Here is a 22,962-nt window from a genome sequence, read left to right as displayed (position 1 = left end):
CATTGTGCAGAAATGAACGTATGTGTCTTTATCCGACGACTTTGTCGTTGCAATAGCTCCGTGTTATTTCTGTGGTAGAAAAAAGACAAGCCGAAGAAGTGTGGATGAACAGCCAATAAACTTCGCTAATTTTTGGCTCTTGCTAAATTACTCTGTCATTTTAACGGTATCACGTAAGTTACATTATAACGCTAATGCAACTAGTTCAAAGTTTCTTTATGGTTATCGATAAGTGGTTTGTTACCAGCAACACGCAGTGACTTTCAAAGGGTTGTACTTAATGACATGAATTAGATGTTAGTGGCGATGTGGTGTGGTGTCGTTCTTGAAAGCGCGAAAGATCGTTGATATTCTTCTTTTTTTCTACATTTTCTAAATACTTGTTGGAAGAGGAGCGTGCATTTTGAGAAGCTCCGATGCGAACTGAAGTGGATCCTGCTAACCGTTTATGTATTTTTAAGATCTGAAATGAAGGTGTGTATTACAGCAGTAATGGTATTTAAAGGTATGCATTGAATTCTCTACTGAGGTAGTTTCAATATTTTACGTATTTCAGTGAGGTGCAGTTGAAAACATTGCAAAAACTGTTTTAAAAATCATTAAAACAGAATCAACTCGTGTTCAGCTGAGTCACAGAGCTGCCAGTACATCCGTGAACAGGTTTGATAATTTGATTACATTGATACATTTTAAAAATAATTGTAAATTTCAAAATCAGAATCTTTGTTTCATTTTGTCAATTATTAATGTCATAACAAAAACGTACACTCAAAAATAATCTTTTTTAATATGTTTTCAGGCTGTGGTGTCTAGAATGGCTTGGAGCTGTAAATTGTGTTCAGATGTTTGGAGCTCCAGAACCCAATTCTTTAAACATTATAGGCTGAAGCACAGTCGTTTTTCAAGAGTTAGCCCACTACCATGCCTGTATGATAATTGCATGTGCACATTTCAGACGCTGAATGCTTTGAAAACTCATTTGTCAAGATATCATGAACACAGCAGTTAAACACACAATGAGCGTGCAGTATTCAGCTGTCCTATGTGCACATTTCAGCAACCATTTTCTGAATCTGCATTACTCTGTCACTACAGAAGACATTTAAAAAACCATGAAATGGTGGTATGTCCATACAGGGACTGTAACTACAGTACAAATGTGTACTCTTCATTTAATTCTCATAAGAGTAGAGTACATCAAAATAACCTTCCATCAGATTTCTGCAGTGGCATCATCAGCATTAAAGAGTCAAGTGCTTTGGAGGAGGAGTTGTCTTCCCAGAGCACAGAAATACAGGATGATTATGACAAACAGGGTGATAATTATGACAAACTAAGAAATCAACTGAAGCTTAATTTAGCTTCTTTATTTTTAAAGACGAAGTCTATACTTCATGTCTCAGACATAGGTACTCAAGAAATAGTCGACCATTTGAATCAATTTTTTTCATTGTCCCAGCCCTTGATAAAGTCATCATCAGTTAATGACATTTTGCTGAGGTGTGGTCATAATGTTACAGAATCCACTCTGAATGAAGTAGTCAAAGCAGTCATGGATTCAAACATTCTATTAAGTTCTACTTTAGAAGGTGCAGAGCTGTCATCTTCCAAACGAAGGAGAACATTTATTGAGAATAGATACCCATTTGTAAGGCCAGTTGAGTATCAGCTAGAGAAACCTGGTCATACAATAATGTATGTTCCAGTTCTTCCAATGCTTCAGGAGTTGTTTAAAAAAACAGACATTCTCAGCAAGATCAGAGAACATAACACTGACCTTAACCATTATAAGACATACCAAGATGGCTCACATTTTTGTGACAACATCTTACTTTCAAAAGAAGAGTTCAGCTTTTCCATTCAGCTTTATATTGATGATCTTGAAATTGCTAACCCTCTCGGGACATCTCGTAAAATTCACAAACGTTGTGCAATATACTGGATCCTAGCCAATTTGCCCCCAAAATACAGGTCAGCATTGCACACAGCTTTGCTAGTAAAAGTGTTAGACCTCCAGAATTATGGTTACTCAGCAGCACTTGCACCATTGGTCCGTGATATTCGCACTTTGTAAGAGGATGGTGTCTTTATTGAATCTCTTGGTCAAAATATAAAGGGCACCATATTATGTGTTTGTGCTGACAATCTAGCTGCCCATGGTTTAGGTGGATTTCTACAGTCATTCAGATCAGAATATGTCTGCAGGTTTTGTATGGCCACAAATGAACAGTTTCAAAACACAGCAGTCAGAGAAGGTCAGTTTACCGCAAGAAACAAGGGCAGTCATGACCTTCATGTACAGACTGTGTTACAGAATGACAGATTAGGAAGCCATTTTGGTGTGAAAGGAAAATGTGTCCTGCGTGAGTCGTTACAGTACTTCCATCCTATCACAGGGTTTCCTCCGGATGTACTACATGATCTTTTGGAGGGAATTGTTCCCTTTGAACTTTCTCTTTGTATAAAAAAGCTGATCCAGTTGAAGTACTTCAGTTTAGAGTATTTAAACCAAAAGATTATATCCTTCCCATACCAGCACACTGATAAATCGGACAAACCTCATCCAATTCCCAAAACATTTCTCTCTCGAAGAAAAATTGGAGGTAATGGACATGAAAATGCCACTCTACTAAGAATGCTTCCACTGTTTGTAGGTAGTGCTGTGCCAGAAGGTAGTGCTATATGGGCAGTTTTGATGGATCTGAAGGAAGTGGTGGAACTGGCATTGTGCCACTGTTATGAGCTGTCAGCCACACCCACAGGCTTGTCTGTTCACCTGCTCTCTGATCTCAGTGATACAGTCACCTTTTCTGCATACAGAATTGAAAGTTTGCTGCTGTTGACTCCAAAAAGATACATACCACTCAAGCAAGATTAGGAACCTTAAATAGTAAGTAATTGCAACTTTTGTTTGGTCAATTCTAATGTGGTCAGTGTATATTCTATATAACTGCATCATATATTGTAATACAGAGTTATATTTGAGTTTTTTATTTTTTTTTTGCAGTTATCTTAATCTTTAAAAGTTATACTTTGTCAGTTTTTGACCTTAACCTCACTAATGAAGGGGCTCATGACATTTATTTGGTAATGTACTCTATAAATACTATACAACACACAATAACCTGGCATTTGCCGATGTAGAGTTGATCAGATTCTTCTCACCAGCTCTTGTTCTGCCATATGCATCTTTGTTTCCTGACACTGTGCTCCTTGTCACATTATCTTTTTAGTGTTGGTATTTGGATGATTAGTTTTTGATACTATAATGAAAAACTAATGCAGAACTGAGAGATATTCCATGGTGGATGATAATGTAAATTATACCATTTCCAGCTATACTGTGTAGAGATTGAACTAATAACTTGTGCGTTTTTAAAAACTACCAAATTCTCTCTCAATTATTATTTTATTTTTTCTTTGATAAATTTATAGTACAATGGCAGCCGAAGGCTCACAAACAATGATTCTTCGGATAGTTGAGAAAAACCATGCACACAAATTAAAGCTTAGCTCACGGCCAGCCTCTGTTGATGCACTGATTAAGATTATAAAAGAACAAATGGAATTGGATCTTCAGTTCAGCTTACAATATGAAGATCCAGAATTTGATGGAAGACTTACCTCCCTGGTTGACATCAAAGAATTGCCACAAAAATCAGTTTTGCATATAACATTTGAAGAAGATTTCAGTTCTTCTAGTTCTGTTGCATCTACTGAAATACTGTCAGATGTATCAAGCCCTGAACGTTTAACTAGATGGCCTTTGGATTTGTTTCCAGTTCCTATGTTTTCTTTTGATGTTGAGTTAAAACTTAGAGAAGAGAATGCAGAGTTTGAGAAGACTGGGAGACCTCTTAAACAGACAAGAGACCAAAAACATGATATTTTGGATAAGCTTGCATCTACTATCTATGGCTTCTCTGCTTACCCAAGTGGCAAACAGATTGCATTTGTAGCCGAAGCACTTGTCACAAAACATCATTGTTTGAAAGAAGCAGGGTCTAACACTGGGTGGAATGGCTGGAAGAACAGCCTGCTATTTAAAATGGGCAATTACAGGAACAAGATGATAAGGGCAGGATGCATTGAAGTCTCTATAAATGCTGGCAAAAGAAGCCAAAATAATCCTGACAATGAATCTCCACACTCTGGTATTTAAAGACCCAAGCGTGCAGAGATTAACTTTCTGCCCAACTTTCCCAAGGGAGAAAATTCCACATCTCTTGAGTGCTTGAGGGAACAGATCGTTGAAGAGCTAAAGAAGACTGAGAGAAATCTACCTCTGATTGGAAGGACGATGCAGACCACATTTGCCCTGAGACGACAGACCATCATCCAATTCAGCCCACCAGTGAAAGAAATTCTGGACCTCTGGCCTGCTCTGCGCATAGAGTCTGAGGAAAAGTGGTTTATCTGCTGTTTCAGTGATGCTCCAGTGCTCATATGCTCCATTCTGTGTAAATAATATTTCTATTCAATTGATATGTACTGATGTTCTATTACTGTTTACTTAGGTGTATGCAGAATTCCAGCGGATCACAAACCAGAACCTAGCTTGATCGTCACATGCCACGCTTGATGACCTTGTTTAGGCAGAAGGCATGCAAAACTAGAAAGATTTTAGATTCTTTGGCTGGCATTTTGAAAGTCCATGACGAACAGGTACTACACTGCCTTTTTCAAAGTTACAGAAGTGAAATATGATAATAATTAAAAAATTAGCCAACTTGTATGTGTGTTATTAGTTACTGTTATTTTGAGTAAAGTGCTAAATCATTGGCTACTTGTATTTTTACAGAATATCACTACATGTGTATTTCACAGCCAACATAATGCTTAGGATGCTTCGGGGTTAGGGCATTGACCACACCTTTATTTGCTGCTGCTAAGGGGGTGATATTGTTTGGATCACAATGCAGGGTTTGTGTTTGGTTTAGTCACCATATTTTGGACACAGTTTAAATGAAAAACTAAGACAGCCTAATTCCTATTTATTTCAGTTTAGTTTAAGTTATACTCTCGCTTTAGACAGTCTTAGCTGGTGTTTAAATTCTGAACTTAATTTATACAATAAAATGCAATTCTGTCTACAATTCTGTTCTCCTTAGGAATTACATGATATACACACAAAACGTACAACTGTTCTCCGTGCACTTCCTGTGTTTCTGCGAGAGGATTGGTCTGGATTTTTGAGAACATGCAAGGTTGGTTATAAACTTATATCACACATTTTAGATTTTAAACTTCCTGCTTGTGATTGTGTATTCTTTAAAGTTATTGATTGTGAAATAGCTGTGTTTCCATTTCTTTCAGGACATTGATGAGGCAGAGCTTGTGAATGCACCTCTGGCCCTTATTACAGTGAACAGCGACAACACCAGCAGTCCAGTGCACTACCAATCTGAAAAATTCTTGGTTGTTATCGAAAGTGAAGTTGTAATTACTCTTCCCAGGTTTGTGGATGCCCTTGTGGTAATGTTCAGTCTCATATATGCTCTACATCTTAGTTATCCCAAAGGACTAACAAACACTTTTGAATTCTTTCAAAAGATTTTGCTTAGTTTGGAAGATGGCAAATTATCACCAAGACTGCAGACTCTAAAGAATGATTTGATGATATATACCTAGAAACTGATCTGAGAAAATTATGTCTAGCCTTAAAAGAATTGTATTGAAAAAGTGCACTTTTGGCACTTAGTTTGATATGTAATATACTGAGTCACAGTAGTTGTTAAATGTTGCCTGTTTCACTCCGTCTCACCACAAATGTTGAGTTTGAACCAGTGTACTGAGCTCACTTTTTTGTTCAACTTGTAAGAATTTAATATGTTCATAAACAATATGTGCATTTAATATGTAATATAATTCAAATAACATGCACTACTTCATGGCTGGCTGTAGTCTCGTCCATTGTTGGTGTCATTTTACAGTTTCTTAACTTGAAAAGACAATTTCAAATCTAATATTCTTAGTAAGATGAGAGGAAGTCTAAGATGTACACATATTAAATTCTTCTTCAGTCTGAAAATTGTTAGAATCTGTAGCATATTGGCACAATTGGGAACACTAAAATCCTGTAATCCAGAACATTTGATCTGACACTGATGTAGAGGTAGCCATAAGAATTAGAAAGGATTAAAATTTAAAGAAGGTTAGGTTATTTTATGTAACCTGTTGCAGTATATCTGTGTATGTTTTGTATTTGTATCATAGCAATTTATTAATGTTGCAGTGAATGTTCAAATAAAACTTTTGAATGACAACAGTACATGCCTGAGTTTTATTTAATTAAAGGTGTAAGTACAACTAATAAATTTTGTCTTTAGATAACTCGAAATAGGCAATACTTTAATTTAAAATTTTTAAGTTACACTTTCTTAATTTGATCTGAGAATAACATTTTTAATTATTATTACATATTACTAAAATATTTGAGTATAAATATGCAGTAATTTAATTTAACCTGAGTTAAATATTACAAGTCACTTACTCAAAAAAATAGGTTTGAAAAAATTAACCTTTTAAGTTAATTAACTTAATTTTTTGTGGCAACTTATTGCCTCAATTTTTTTTAGTTTTGCTAACTTGTTCGGGTTTACAGTGAATAGAAATGGCCGCTTGTTACAAACCCTGTGTTACATCTGCCAACTAACGGATTAGCTCCGCTTTTTAAACTGTATTTTAAAAAGTTCCAGTTCAGAAATCTAAACGTCACTATTGTTTGCAATCACACACTCCTGGCATACACACTACCTACATACCTGACAATGTGGGCTTCATGTCTCTGAAGGCAGGCAGCAGGATGCTGTAGTCTCTTTGCTTTTTACAAAGAGGGCACTTGGATTCATTTGGATATTTAATCAATGTAATCAAAGTTGTTTTTATATTCTCTGCCTTCATGGAGAAATGTGACTGTGGAAATCAAGACAAAAATAATATGCGATACTAATTTGGCAGGGAGCGCTAACGTGCTTTTATAAATAGCTAAGTTAACTATAAGTTAAGATATTTAACATACGTTAATGACGACGATAAACATAAATACCTTTCATATTGTACACTAACATTGCAGGTTCTCTACATAACATCTCATAAATAAGTGAAAAAGTTAATATAAATGAAATGATGTGACAAATATTGAAAAGAAATAATACAAGAGGTAAAAAATAATTATAATGATATGTTTAAAAATAGGATATGTCAGTAATGACGATAAACAGAGAACACTTGGATTCGCTATACAGTATAAAATCGTGCATCTCATTAGTTTTGTTTAATGGATCTAAAGATTCTTTAAATATACTGAGCTTTTTATTCTGTGAGTCCATAACTGGTTCTGTTGTGCCATTGTTCCGTGTCGGAAAACGTTTTCAGCTCCTTTTCTTGTTCGAATTGGAAAAACTGTACAGCAGCTCTTCTCCATCTCTTTCTACAGACTGTGGCCGGTTGTGGGGCGGACTGTGCAAGGCAGGAGGCGTGGAAGGCCGAGTCTTTGACCTGCAGCCAGACCCTTCTCACAAGCCTTGAAGCGGCGCTTCGAGCTCCAGTGTTTCGAAAGCTCGGCACGGTGTCGAAACCTCAGTATCGAGCGGCCCATCACTACTGGCTGGTCATTCAGGTGGAAGACACGGGACGAGAAAGGTACGTAGTTGCGCCATATACGAGTTGAGTAACTTGAGAAGACGATGTTCCCGCTTTTGTTTGAAAGTCCGCACACTGCTCATTCATTCTCCGTGAGTGTCCGGCTGATGGCTGCACAACCTCGGCTTGGTGGCGGTTTTCTTAAATAGAAAGTGCACCGTAGCTCGGGGTTTCTTTCTCTTGTTGTATCGCTGAGTATGAAATCCCCCAAACTGACTGTTATTTTTCTATTTAATACCCACAAAAAGAAATTAAAGTTGCTCGAAGAGCTGCCTCGAAATTCTGCATACTGTAATCTACTCGGCCAATTGTGTCCTGATGCATCCATAAGTGGCAAACACAATACATTTACTATGCATATAAGTGCAACCTAAACACGTTCAAAGGGGATCGCGTCACTCCAAATACAGTTCGAGCAAAACAATAGAATTTCTCGTTAACCGAGTTATTTTTACTTATTAATTTCATACGATGTATAGGGACAGTATTGTAAAAAATTCCATTTTGAGATTTTGATGAATCTCGATGTTTTAGACCTCCCTGACTTTCTCGTATACAAAGTATGGGAATCCTCCAAAAAGTCCATTTCGATATTTTATCGGATCTCCACGTTTTAGACCTCCCCAGTCCGAAAACACCATTTGTGGAATTATGTCTGTGTGCGCGCATATAAACTTAACTTGAGTACGCTTTAACTTAGGTCAACGAAATTTTGTGTACGTGTATTAGATACAAAACGTAGATTTCTATTAACTTTTGTGCTATTTTCGTTAACTGGAAGTGGTACTTTCCCATTTATTAATCTCCCATTCAACTATTACTAGAAAGTCATATGGTGACGTATTTCGTGACGTCATAAAAAGCGACGGCTAGAGATTTCCAGTCAGCCGCAATACCGTTCTAGGAAGAAAGAAGTGATACGAAACTGGACAAGAGTGTCGTTTGTAGCTAAACTCATCTCAAGCAGGAGTCGAACGAGTTTAGAATCGCTTCAGAAACTTTTTCTTTATACCAAGCAACCACGGGCATAGCTGTATGTGTTTGAGGGTTTCCAAATAATTCAAAATGTAGCTACTAGAAAGACTCTAGCAGTTAGTATGACTCAAATATAAAATTACTCAATGGTCCGAGCGTCTTCTTTTTAAAGGCTTTAGTGAAACTCCAAGCAAACAGTTCACACACAAAAAAAAAAGTAAAGTTTAACACACACACAAATCGTCTTGTCTACAATATTTCATTTTTGATTTTTGGTTACATGTCTTAAAGTTTCAATAAGTGATTGCACACACTGTACACTTGTAACGTAACAGTCAAAATGTTCTGTGCCTCTTTAACAACTGGTGTGTCTTTCTAACTGTCTGACTGCAATCCTCTGTTGTGTGAATACAGGAATACAGCAGAGCATTATGGACATTCCATTAACGTTTTAGCTTACATGAATAAAACAGTCTTTCATTATGTTAACTTCCACATTCTGTTCAGATTTAGCAAAAACATATTGAGGATTTACCATTAACATTCATGTAAAAGGTTTGGCTCTTGCAGCAGGCACATGGACTAAGTTACCATCACTCGATTTCCAAGACTCTACAAGGGTGTTTAATAGACAGACCGACAAAGCATTAAAACCAGTTGACGGCAGTGACTGTGGCCTCTCTAACTTTTACATAATTTTGCTAATCTACTATACAGTGCATTCTGAATGTATGGAGGCCACTACACTATCTGCACAACTTTGTCTTGCAGATGTAATTTTTTTGTCATTTTCTACCCATCAGACCACATTTATAATGACAAAGTTTAATTAGAATTACTAAAAGTCCAAAAACCTGAAATCTTTCCTTCATAGAAGTTTTCATACCCTTAACTCAATACTTTGTAGAAGGCCTTTATAGCTCCTTGCTGTCTTAGTCTCTACAAGCTTTGCACACTTGGATTTGGGCAGTTGATCCCATTCTTCCTGGCACATCCTGTCAAGCTCCCTTAGATTGGATGGGAAGCCTCTGTAGGTTGCCATCTCCATGCATGTCCAAGTCTGGGCTTTGGTTGCTTTACTCAAGGATGATCAGAGACTTGTGGTCTTGCTGTATGCTTCAGGTCATTGAACCGTCACCCCAGTCTGAGGTGGCATGCATTCTGGAACAGGTTTTCTTTCAAGAATTTATCTGCATTTGAATGCATTCCTCTTTCCCTCCATTCTAACCAGTCACCCTGTCCCCATAGTGTGCTGCTGCCACTACCAATAGGGTTCAGCCTAGCAGTGATATCAGGCAAGTGATCAGCAGTGCCCGGTCTTCACCAGATATAGTGCTTGAAGATCTGTCCAAACCCTTCAATTCTTATTTCAGCAGACCAAATTATCTTTCTCCTTATGTCCTCTGAGTCATTCAAAAGCCTTTTATTCAAAAACAACTTCCATCTAGCTACTCCTGCACCTGCTGATGAGATGGCCAACCTTCTGACAAGTTCTCCCATTTCAGAAGAGATCTATTAGAATAACCATTGGATTCTTGGTCCCCTCCCTGACCAAGGACCTTCTTGCCCATTTGCTCAATTTTGCCACATGGTCAACTCTTAGAGTCCTGGGGCCTCATGCATAACACCATACGCAGAACTCACACTATAACAAGACATAAGCACAAAAGCCTAAATGTGCTTACGCACAGAAAAATCTAGTTGCAGAAATCTGTGCATACTCCAATTTCCACGTTCTTCCGTTACATAAATCCCGGTCAGCGTGAAAAGTAACGCACGTGCATGCGCCTGCTTTCCCGCCCCAACTCCTCCCAGAATTATGCCTCTATGAATATGCAAATCAATATAAATAGCCCTTAAGCTCAGCGTTCTGTGAAAAGACAATGGGAAAAGCACAGGGGAAAATATAAGAATTTCAGCGAGGCAAAGGAAAAACATACTATTTGTTGATTTAAACAGTATTATAATCAACAAAAGGAAGTTGACTGAGTGACATAGCGTGTTGGAGAAACTTGAAAGCTCAAGTTCACAAAGCTGCACAATGCCAAAATAAAACAGAAGTCACATATCAAAGTTGCCATGAAAAGGCGAGTTTTAGCCCACCATCTGAGTGTCATATGAAAGCTTATTATGATACAGAGAGAAAAAAAAGTCACACACTGGGGGAAAAAAAGCACGAAATGTCAACTTTAATCTGAAAATTTCCACTTTAATAACGTAGTTTATTTTGTCGTTAAAGTCGAACATCATAAACTTCATCTTAAAATAGTATAATTTACTAGTTTCTCAAATCCCATCATAACTAAAGTAGCACGTTTAAATGCTTTGTTTTGTATTTGATCTTCTATGTGCTCTATGTGTGTGAATCACTACGTGCTTCCGTTCTTTCTCGTTCTCCGACAGGACACAGAATCCATTACATTCGTGATATTACAGCTCTCTGAATAATTAAAATACTGAGATGTATACGTGATATCATTTTCATGATGATTGGAATGAAAGCATTTTATTAAACATGACAACATGGTGGCGCAGTGATTGTTCATGTCTCACACAAGATGCTGCTGCGCTGTGCGTGACCTTTGATGAAATAATTTATTGTAGCAGTACTGTCTCTTTTAAATTTACTAACCTCCATTTCCTGTCCTTAATTTTCTTTCTCCAAATACCCAATTGCCACACAATCAGCTCTGTAATAGACGTTAAGCCATCTGTAAGCTTACAACGATGATTCTTCAAAATCTTTAAGGAACACTGAAATATCTTCATAGCACGTGTTTAATTATTCTATTCATCTATCCTTTCAGTGTCGCGCCTGCCTCAGCAAATATTCAGTGCGAGGCAGGAACAATACGTGAACTTGCTAGCACTGCGACACCGTGTCCTCACATGTTTAATTATTAACAATACAGATTATTTAAATGAAGTTAAAGTTTTATTTGTATAATATAATCAACATATTTTGCTGCATTTCATCTTAAAAATGATATCGTCATCATATGTAAATATGCTCTTTATAAAGTGGCGCAGGTTTTGTAATATTATAACTGTAGTGCAAGTTTACAATAAGGTGATTGTACTTATAAGTACAGATAGTTCTACAAGAAGCAATTGATTGAGTGCGTTTAAAGTTCTTGGGATGAAACTGTTTCTGAACCGCGAGGTCCGTACAGGAAAGGCTTTGAAACGTTTTGCCGTGGCTGAGACAGCGTGGGCTTGATGCTGTATCCCGATAATTCTCTTTCCGATCAGCTGCTGCTGTGATTCCCCACTCAGATACAGTGATATTACTACTCTGAGTGGTGCAGTGAGAGTAATATGGAAAAAGATGATCTGCTATGGCAACCCTTAAAGGGAGCAGCTGAAAGAAGAAGAAGAAGAAGAAGGTGCAGTGAGAGTAACAACACTAAAGCAGTTATGGAATTTAGAATAGTTTGTCCATTCTGTGGAGCAATATACTTTTTCAAGTTAATTACAATCAGATGCATTAAACTAATAAGCAATATGCGGTGTGGGGTACAGCCCAGACACAGACAGGTAGACATGAAATTTTCACCACACACATTTATTTTACAATATTTACAATCTAATAAAGTGCACAAACCCAGTGCCGCAGCACCAATCTCCCCTCAAGTCCAGGCCTTCTCACAATGCCTTTCAGTTCTCTGATCCGCCTCCACTCCTCTCCTCTGAGCTCTGTCCTCTTCCACCCTACTCCAGCCATCAAATGGAGGGAGGTGGCCCCTTTTATACATGCCCGGATGAGCTGCAGGTGCTTCCCGACACTCCTCCGCCGACACTCCCCTGTGTGGTGGAAGTGCCAGCTGCGCACCCAGAAGCACACCGGGTGTCCCCGGTCGTCTTCCCCCCAGCACTTCCGGGTATGGCGGAAGTGCTGAGGTCCAGGGCTCCAAAGGCACCGGGCGCCCCCTGGCGGGGACCACGGTCCCCTACAGGGTTGAGCATCAAAGCTCTGTACCCATGGCCCCCAAACAAACCAGGGCGCAAACCTTCCTCCGGTCCTCCCTGGCATCCCGGCTGGGCAGCAGCCCCAGCCACTCGCCACAGCGGTTAATTTCGGTGTATTTATAAAGCCGCATCACTAATGTGGATCTGAAAAAGAAAGATAAACCACACAGGAACAGTAGCACTGCTTTGACGCTGGGTGCCGCTAGTCTGCAAAACCGAGCGGAGAACTTGCGTACGACAGGGTATGAGGTACGGTGGAAAAGTGCGTGGCTTTACGCCAAGTGTAGGTTTCATACATCGTAATTTCAACGTGGAAACGTTCTTACGCAACATTTCTGTGCATACGCACCGTTTATACATGAGGCCCCTGGTGTTCCAAACTATCCATTTCACAATTCCAGATGCCTGCTGTGTTCCTGGGAACACTCAAAGCTTTAGAAATCGTTTGACCTTCTTGCTCTGATCTATGCCTGACCACAGTTTGATCAAGGCTTGAGTTTTGTCCTTATAAGCAGGCTGTTTCTGTTTCTTTTTGTTTGTTTCTTTTTCTTTTTTTCCTGTTTTTGTTTGTTTTTCTGTTTTTCTTCTTTATCTTCTTCTTTTTCTTCCCTTTTGTTTCTTTATCTTCTGTTGCTTTTTCTGTTTCTTGTTTCTTCTTTTTCTTTTTAACTTTTTCTGTTTCTTTTTGGTTTCTTTTTCTTTTTCTGTTTTCTACTTTTTATTTTTCTTCTTTCTTTTTTCTGTTTCTCATTGTTTCTTTTTCCATGTGCTTGATCAACCTTCTCCAAACAGTTTAGTCCAGTTTTGCATTCCCCCACACCTCCCGACTCTGTCCCGACAGTCAAGCCCTTCCTTTAGCCGAGCCCACCCTTGTTCTGGTAGCCCCCACTCACTTCTAGTCGAGTCAAGTCAGTTTTATTTAAGGACCACATTTAAATTAACAGAGGTCAACCAAAGTGCTGTACAGCTTCCATAAATAAATCAATACATATATAGATGAAGATGGCAATTCTATGTATATTTGGTCTCTTAGAAGAACAGCCAAAATGCAGCTGTGAGAAAAATAAATTAAAAAAGTTGAGTTTTTAGGAGTTCTTTCAAATGATCCTCTGTGTCAGTTTGCTGATTAAAGTAGTCAGTGACTTGTGGGTTAAGGCAGACGTAGGCCACCAATCTGTTCTTGTTCTACAAGACCAGAGTGCAGCATTTAACAACATAACCACTGTATCTTTAAATTAGTTTCAGTCTTATTCTCTGGGCTGTGTCTTAAGTTAGTTTCAGTCTTATTTAACAGTCTTATTAGTTGTGAAGATTGTAGTTTGGAGCTCCATAATATTGTACAGTATATGGCGTACCATAAGCAGCTCTTCTGGGCCCACTGTTATTTTCAATCCCCATGCTCCTCTTTGGTCAGATTATCTCAAAACACAAGGTGAACTACCACAGTCATGCAGATGTTCATATATTCTGAATTTATGTTCATCCTCCTCCTCCTTTCTCACGCAATCACACACAATGACTAGCTTCTCAGAATGACTCTCTCTTGCGGTCCTCGTCCTCCTTTTTTCACTGTGTCCCCCACACAGGTCTGTGTGGACTCACAAGAATTTTCCTGCCGAAACAGCCATTTAAGTGGGGTCTCACTGTGATGAGCTGCAAGGGGTGTGTGAAGGAGTCTCCTCCAAAGTGTTCAGTGTGTTTTTGGTGCTCTTCTTATTTCTACTCTCCTCTCTATCTACAGATAACAAGGAGGCCACACTCACTAGTTGTCCAATATGGAGAAGAAGAGTCCAACTGTCCAGAGACCTCGTCATGAGACACACAAATATGAAGAGGGCATCTCAGAAGTTCAGAGGGACAAGGAGGAGACAAATCCCACACTACCCTGGGGCCTTCTTTTGATGAATGGGATAGAAGTCAATGAGGAGCACTGTATATGGAGGTCTGGACATCTAGAACAGGAGTGTGTCTGCATAAAAGAGGAGGAGGAGGACTATGATAGTGGACCTCTAGACTTTACAGTAGACTCTGAGCTGATGTCTTATATCACTAAGCAGAAAAAAGAAACTGTTGACAGTTTGAAGGAAGAAGACCTCAAGCAGAGGTCTGACAAGCAGTGTGTTAATCCAGATGAAGAGGGTCCTGGTTTAGGATGCACACCGAGTGGACACTGCTCCATACTGCATCATTCTGTCAATGTGACACCAGAATCTGACATGAATCTGACAGGCTCAAGTCCTTCTGGAGAAGGTAGGTGCATAAATACAAGAATTAGCCTGAGGCTGTGGGCTGATGGGATTGACCCAACATGCTTGACCTTTTCTTTATCACTCAGAAATGTAGGCTTGTTTTGATTTGTGTTTTTTTTTTTTTTTTTTGTTCTAACAAGTTAAGCCAGTCATTTCACCTTGTCAAATATTAATCAAATATCAAAGCAAACTTTATTGTCATCTCAACCTTATACAGGTATACAGATGGATGAAATTATGACGCTCAGGGTCCACAGTGTAACAACATGAAGTGCAAATAAAAAATGTAATTAAAAATAGAATTAAAATTTAAATTTAAATTAAAACACAAACAAGACAAGATTGATGCAATGTATGGTATTATGCAATCTAGATACATAAATATAGTCAATAAATATGTAATATAAATAAATAATAGATATAGATAATACAGAAATTATCAGTGTATGATAATAGATGTTTAAGATGTGTAAACAATGACAGGTCAGAATGTTTCACAGCAGAAGGTTATCAAAGAATGTTAAAGTGCGGTGTGCGAAATCCTTAAAGGTCAGTATGAGATTTTCAGTTCTATTCTACCTGCACACTTGCCTTTTATAGGAAAGTGGCTCACATGTATTAAAGTTCTGTTTTTAGAGGTGGTTGAGGCTGCATTGAAAATCCCAGGGGGCAGCCTGGTGTTAAGGAGTCTGACAGCTTGGGGGTAAAAACTGTCCTGCAGCCTGGCAGATCTGGCTCTGATGCTGCAGTAGCTTCTCTTGGATTGCAGAAGTTTGAGGAGTGTAAGGGGTCCTGCACAATGCTGCAGGCCTTGCGGACACTGCGTTTGTAAAATATGTCCTGTAGTGAAGGGAGAGGCACGCCAATAATGTTCTCTGCTGTCTTCACTATCCTTTGCTAGTGCTTGCGGTCGGACATGTTGATGTTGCTGTAGCCGCCAAAGTATAAGGCGAGATCAAGCTCGGGTAAAACACATGCCAAAAGAAATCTCTCAGTCCAAAAGTTCATTTTTAAAATATTTAGTGAAAGTTAAAAGCAAATAATCCACACAAGAATCAAGAAAAAAGTAGTTACACACATAGAATAAAAGGCAAAAAAGGGAAAATGTATCTTCTCTAGACTTAGCTTTTCTTGAGATATTATAGTTATTTCTGTACTTAAGTTCTTTACTTCTTTTTCTTTACTTAAAGATTCTTAGTTTCTTAGAATATACCAATTTCATTTAACTTATGGGGGTTATTGGAACCACCCATAGATTATGCATTGTCATCTAGTAAAATATTTATGGATCTTACACATCCATCAATTACTTTAACATTACTTAATAAGAGCCTTCACTACTTTACTAAACTTAAACCAAACTTAAAAAACTTTAAAATTTAAATTCTACTGTTAAAAAACAAACACAATTAAAATTTAAGCATGCAAAAAGAAAAATGAGTCATTTCAATCATTTGCTGCTTCCTGGAGCAGGCACAGTTTGTTCACAGGTCTGTCAAGTGTGCTGGTCTTGATCTGCACACAAACTCTTCTGACTGCCTCTTTTGCATTTGGCATTGTCTTGATGACTTGACCCTTTACCCAGGAGTTACACGGTGTAGCATCTTATAATTACGCCCACAATGCCCAATTTCTTATGAACTTGTTGCATAATGAGAGTAGCAATATGTGAATTCTTCTGAATAATTGCAGGGTGTTTGCCTCTTCTGGTATTGCAGATTTGCTGAGTCTTCCTCCAACTCTCAATATTCCTAAGGAACCAAGCTATTGCTTTCTTTAAATAGTACCATTTTGAGTAGTACTCTACAAGTCTTTTTACTGGTTTGATTTTTTTCTTCCACACTTGCAAAATTCACTACAGACCTTTTGATTTCCAGATCATCGCTAGTAAACAGGTCCACTTCATCCTGTCTCTTAGGCCATTCATGCTCTGGCTGTAGCAGGAAGTTTGGGCTTTGTATCCAAGTCTTACTTTTGATGAAGCTCTCTATTGTCAATCCTCTTGATGCCTGATCCGCAGGATTTTGTGCAGGTGCGACATACCTCCATTGCGAGGGTTGTGTGTGCTCTCTTATCACTGTGATTCTGTTGGTAACAAAAGTTTTGTAGCATGCACCTTCATTTGCAATATACCTTAATAATGTGGTGCTGTCAGTCCAAAAGATTGACTCTTGGAAGGGAATCTGTAGTTCTTGTTTTAACATTTTGTCCATTTTGACTGCTACCACTGCTGCTGTAAGTTCTAACCTTGGTATTGTTACATGTTTTAGTGGTGCCACTCTTGATTTCCCAATTAGAAATGAACAATGTCTCTTATTTTCTTTACTAGCTGATTACCCAGTGGCTTTGCTCACTGAGTGCAAGGGAAAAATAAAAAATGTAGCATTTATAAAATAAACAATTCCCAAGTCCAATACTTCACATGAAGAGGTCAGTACATCTTCTTAGATGTAAACCCTCCATCCCCTTAAAAGAATTCATCAGAAACGCAACCTTGAATGTTGCAGGGTTTTAGTGACCCAAACTCCCCTTAAGGAACATTAAGTAGCGTGCACTGCAATTCACGCTTTGATGGTGCAGATTGAAGTGTCACAAACGGTGCGAAAAGAGAAGACGCTGCCCGAAACTGCAAAGCTGTAGACCCGATGTAGCAGCCCGACATTCCGTGCCTCCCAGCGTCCACTTTGTTGTCACGACCCCTCGCCACTGAAGGCGGTCTCGTCTTCACATTGTTTATAGCTCGGCGCTGTAAAAAAGTAGAAAGACGTAAAGCTGTTTTCTTCATCTCTTCTACTATCAAGTACTGCTAATTAAAAAAAGTTACAATGTGGCAGTTTCTGTGACTGTTACTTGGATGAATAAATAAAACTTCTCTGTCAGAACGCGCCTGGTAGCGGATGGCTCAGCGCTGGAGTCCAGAGAGGAGGACTGGGAGAGGGCAACGCGGGGCGCACTTCTATGGGATAGATCAGCGTGTTTGTGTTTACTTCTTTTCAATATTAGTAAAATAACTCTCACTGAAATAAGAACAATTTGTAAAGATGGTATAAAAATGGCATCCACAAACGAAGTGATTAGTTCCTGTATTATAATATGTTCTGTGGTCATACGTAATTTCCATTTTGCGTGGTCATATGAAATTTCCGTTTCAAACACAAAAATTTTTATTTAAATATATAGATTAGTCAGGAGGAGGTAGTAAACAGTGCCATAACCGTTTTCTGAAGCATCTCCAAAATTATGTATTTGTACAGAAATTATTTGACCAAATCCAGGCGGATTAATGCACCTATTTACATTGTAATCCACAAGTATCTTTTTTCCATTTTTTACATTGGCGGACATACTTAACCTCCACTTCTTGACCCCATGCATATTTCTCTTTACACAGTTCTCTTAAAATAAGCTTAGCAGGCAATATGACTGGTGCTAAAAATCCTAGTGGATCATATATTGAACTGACCATTGACAGAATACCACGTCTTGTAGCAGGCTTATCTTGCAGCCTTACCTGGACCTTGAAACTGTCAGTCTGTGTGCACCATTGGACACCTAAGGCTCTTCAAATGGTAACAAAGCGTGGCTTAAGTCTAAGTCCTTTTGATCTATTGCACTGTCTTCTTCAGGGAATGACAGCAAGACTGCTCTGCTATTACTTATCCATTTCTTAAGATAAAATTCTCCCTGTAAATACAGGGCTTGAAGATCTTTGCCCAATTTTATGGCTTGTTCTTCTATAGCAACTGACGTTAAACAGTCATCAACATAGACATTGAGCAGCACAGTGTTAACTGCTTCCTCTGGAGCTGTGCCTCTTGCATCCTCTGCTGTTCTTAAGGAATAAGAGACACAACTCGGTGAAGAAGTTGCACCAAATAGATGCACTGTCATTTTGTATTCCTCTAGTCCATTGTTTAGATTAACTTCCGGTAACCACAAGAAACGAAGAAGATCTGTGTCTTCTTCTGGAACTTTCCCTTGATAAAACATTGATTTAATGTCTGCCATGAGAGCAATTGTCTCCTCTCAGAATCTTGTAAGAACTCTAATGAGTGTATTAATTAAATCAAGTCCCTTCAGCAACTGTTCATTTAAAGAAAAGCCTTGGTAAGTGGCTGTACAGTCAAAAACCACTCTGATCTTATTTTTCTTTGGATGATATACTCCATGGTGGGAAATGTACCACACACTCTCTTTCTCAAGGGCCAGCTGTTCAGTGGGTACCTTAATGGCATATTGTTTATCTAAAATGTCTTTCATGAAAATTTTGTAACCCTCATGGAATGTTGGATACTTTGTAAGTTTCCTTTTAAGTCCAATAGCATGTTGTTCTGCAACACATCGATTGTTTGGCACTTTAAGTGTCTCATCTTTAAAAGGTTTTAATAGTGTCCATCCACTAGCCTTGCAGTATTTGAAGCTATGCACATGAATTTAATGTTCTCCTGTGACTTTTCCTCCTCCTCGTCACAACTGCGCTCTGGAAAGTCTACATTGTATTGCTGGAGTAACATTTGTTCTACCTCCATTACTGTCACATGATTGACTGAACATCTTTGCAGTCTTTCTTTGTCTGAGCCTTTTATCAGTCCATTAACAATCCACCCACGGAATATTTTCACAGTGTAAAGTCTTTCATCTACATTATCTATGATTTGCCACGGCTCCATGACTTTACGCTATTTGTACCTAATAACAATAATATTAATAATAGAATCGTAATTAGGAATCGGTAGATGCACCTCTTTTAGATAAGACCATTTCTTGACATCATCTTCTTTAAGGATGTTCTCCCTTTTCACTGGTACAGAGCTCAGTGTGAACACTTCTGGTAAATCAAAAAATGTATTTTGCTCTTTCCCACAGTTTTGTAACTTCGTTAAGACTGTACACTTCACTAATTTCTGTCTATTTACTTTGTCTAAGTGCTGATGTAGATGTGAGGCTTTCTTCTAGAAAAATTTAATTGCTCTTTCAAACTTTCTGTGCAAAATGTAACTGAGCTGCCAGAGTCTATTAGCGCATATGTTTCTACACATTTTTCACTCGTTTCAGGCTTAACTTCCACTGGAGTCACTGCTAAGACACACTCTTTACTGGCTCCGGTATCAGTACAAGTCTCTTGTGGTTCCACAGAAATATGGGCAGCAGAAATGTTCTTCTCTTCCGACTTAGCGTTCTCCTCGTTAGGAGGTGTGGCTTTATCGTCGGTGCCTTTTTCCTTATTCATATGCAGAATTAATGGATGTAAATGAGAGCATATTTGGCATTTAATCTTTTCTTCACAGTCTTTACTAAGATGTTCTTGCTTAAGGCACTTAAAGCATAAGATTTAGATTTCAAAAAGTCAATTTTACTTTCATAAGTTAGATTCTGAATTGCACTGCATTCGTTAAGATTGTAATTTTCATTGCAAAAAAGACAGTGCTTACCGCTTGTATGTCCAGCCATCTGCGCCATTTTAACTGAGGTGTCTGTTTCCCTTTTTTCGTCAACAGCAGAAAAATTTGTAACAAAACTGCTTTCTCTCAGGACGCCTTTCAAAGGATACTCCTCTTGATCAGTCTTGTCCTTTTCCTTCTTGAAGGTATGGCTTTGTAGAGCTGAACCATACACGGGATTCAAAGCTGATGTTATCTGTTCATCCAAAACGTTCACTGGATCGGTGAGAAGGGCTCGTCTGCACTCCTTACTTTCAATACTCTGAACTTTGTATTGCCAAGGTGCTAATAGGTCCTGAGGAAGTTTGGAGACTTTAGTACGAAGATCATCATTACTTTCAAATTGTTGTTCGCTTTGTAAGTTGGGCATAATGTTCGTACATCTGCCAAGAAGGTTCGCATAATCGCTCAGACCTTCTCCATTGTTTGGCTTTATTTGCGGCCATATTGGCTTTTCTCATATATGCATCTGCTTTCTGTAGCAGGTTTCCATAAAGACTTTCGAGCTTCATTCTGGGTTTTTGGTAACCTTATAACAGTGACAAATATTTACAGTTTTTAACAATCTCGTGAGGTGAACCTTTTGTAAACTGTGCCAATAAGTCCAATTTATCTCGCGGATTCCCTATTGCCTCATCGATAGCTCGGTCAACTGCTCCAATAAAATCCACATATTTCAAGGGATCACCGGCAAATATTGGGATCTTTCTGTATGGCACATAGGGCACTTGAGTCTTATACTGCTGTTCTTTCTGTTGATTGTAACGTTAAAGTGGTTCTTGAAGAGGTTTTGGTGCTTTATTTTGCTGATTATAAAGTGATTGCTGAGGATTGTTTTTACTTTCATTGTTACGTGGAAAGTCACAAATACTTGCTTCTTGTGGTTTTAAGCTTCTCACATCTGGTTTCCGAAGAACATTATTAGGATTTGGTTTTTCTGAACTTCGATTGCGTCCTTTAAGAGCTCTCAGTATTACATTCAATTCTGTGATAGCTGCTTCCAATGCCAATTGATCTCTTTTAGCCTTTAACTATATTTCCTCAGCTTCCTGCTGTGCTTCTTCAGCTTTTCTTTTGGCTTTCAGCTGTGCTTCTTCCATAACCAGAGCCTGTTGCCTTCTTTGGTTCTCTTATTTAGCCAGCGTGTGCTGCCTCTTGAGATCTGATGGCACTAATTGAAGTTGCCGCTGAACTTGTGCAACTTTTAGTTTTTACAGAGACTGCATTAGAAATGTCATCTTTCGTTCTGTAATCCTTAAATTGTTTACCAGAAAAGTCAAGTTGCTGGTTGAGGCTTTTATTTTTTACATACTTCCAAAACCCAATTCATTGTACATCCTAATAATGTATTAAAAGTTTCCATTTTAGCATCAAAATCCTTTTGTAACATTTTCTGTGTATCTTTGTTGCTCTGGATGGAGAAAAGTTTGTCGCTTAGCCTTTTATATTCCATTCTCAGATTGAGGAACTGATTTTTGATAATTAGGTCTACTTTTTCGCAGTTAAATCTATTTTGTTTTAAATCATTTATGTTATTCATTGTATCGGATAATTGTTTGTACTTGTAATTCTTTTCTAACTGAAGTTTAGTTGTCACTGAATTGAACGGCTTTCTGTCATCTTGGAGACGGTCAACAATCAATCAATCAATCAACATTTATTTATATAGCACATATTCATACAAAAAAAATGTAGCTCAAAGTGCTTTACAAAATGAATAGAAAAATAGAAGACACAATAAAAAATAAACATATTTTCCTTTGTGACATCATAATCGTTGCGATTTCCGCTAACACCACGCAGATGTTCGTTTGACATTTAATATTTCCTCTGGCTTCTGGATTCAGACGCCATGACGATCCCACAAAGTACAGTACTTAAGCTCCTTTATAATTTATACAGTCTCGCGAGGAGCACTAGCAATTCTCAAACATGTCCTACTCCGATCAAAGACAAAGATTAAAAGTACCTGTCAGGCCTTTTCAAGTTGTCTTTGCTTTCTTTCGTCGCAGTCCGGCTTCAGGCTTAGGACATGCAGGTTACTTTCTTTTTAATCCAAGGCAATTTTCAAGCTTTCAGTCCGAGGCAGGTTTCAGTCTTAGGCAGGTTTTAAACTTTAGTGTAGCCGCTGAAGTATAAAGCGAGATAAAGCACAGGTAAAATGCGTGCCAAACGAAATCTCTCAGTCCAAAAGTTTGTTATAAAAATTTTCAGTGAAAATTAAAAGCAAATAATCCACACAAGAATCAAGAAAAAAGTAGTACACATGTAGAATAAAAGACAAAAAAAAGGGAAAAATGTATCTTCTCAAGACTTACCTTTTCTTGACAAATTTTAGTTATTTCTGTACTTAAAAGTTCTTTACTTGTTCTTCTATACTTAAAGACTCTTAGTTTCTTCTTCTGTATGCTTTAGACGTACGGCTCAACACTTAAATAAGTGATGTTTTACACGTTACTTTACACACTCAAAAATCATGTGGGCACATTCACAGGCACGGTTTAAAACCACATTCCTTCTACACCTTACAAATGGCAAGGCTGGTCACTAACTGAGAATATTTAGCCAGAGCAGATAGAAATAGCTAGAATATATCAAATTCACTCAACTTATGGGGGTTGGAACCTCCCATAGATTATGCATTGTCATCTAGTAAAATATTTATGGATCTTATATAACTAGGA

General features: G+C 38.2%; 1 protein-coding gene across 1 annotated transcript in view; it reads left to right on the top strand.

The window, feature by feature from the left end:
• The first annotated feature begins 7,464 nt into the window (after positions 1 to 7,464).
• The window catches only part of LOC120533406 (zinc finger protein 260-like), a 79,147-nt gene continuing 63,649 nt past the window's right edge, over positions 7,465 to 22,962 (top strand). The window contains exons 1-2 of the mRNA XM_039760269.1: positions 7,465 to 7,644; positions 14,330 to 14,838. Coding sequence (XP_039616203.1) covers positions 14,364 to 14,838 — 475 coding nt within the window. The 5' untranslated portion in view covers positions 7,465 to 7,644; positions 14,330 to 14,363. The remainder of the gene's footprint in view (positions 7,645 to 14,329; positions 14,839 to 22,962) is intronic.

The sequence above is a fragment of the Polypterus senegalus genome, chromosome 8 (assembly GCF_016835505.1).
Source record: "Polypterus senegalus isolate Bchr_013 chromosome 8, ASM1683550v1, whole genome shotgun sequence".
Taxonomy (NCBI): domain Eukaryota; kingdom Metazoa; phylum Chordata; class Cladistia; order Polypteriformes; family Polypteridae; genus Polypterus; species Polypterus senegalus.
The sequence above is the reverse complement of the archived record's forward strand: the minus strand, read 5'-3'. Positions and strand labels throughout refer to the sequence as shown.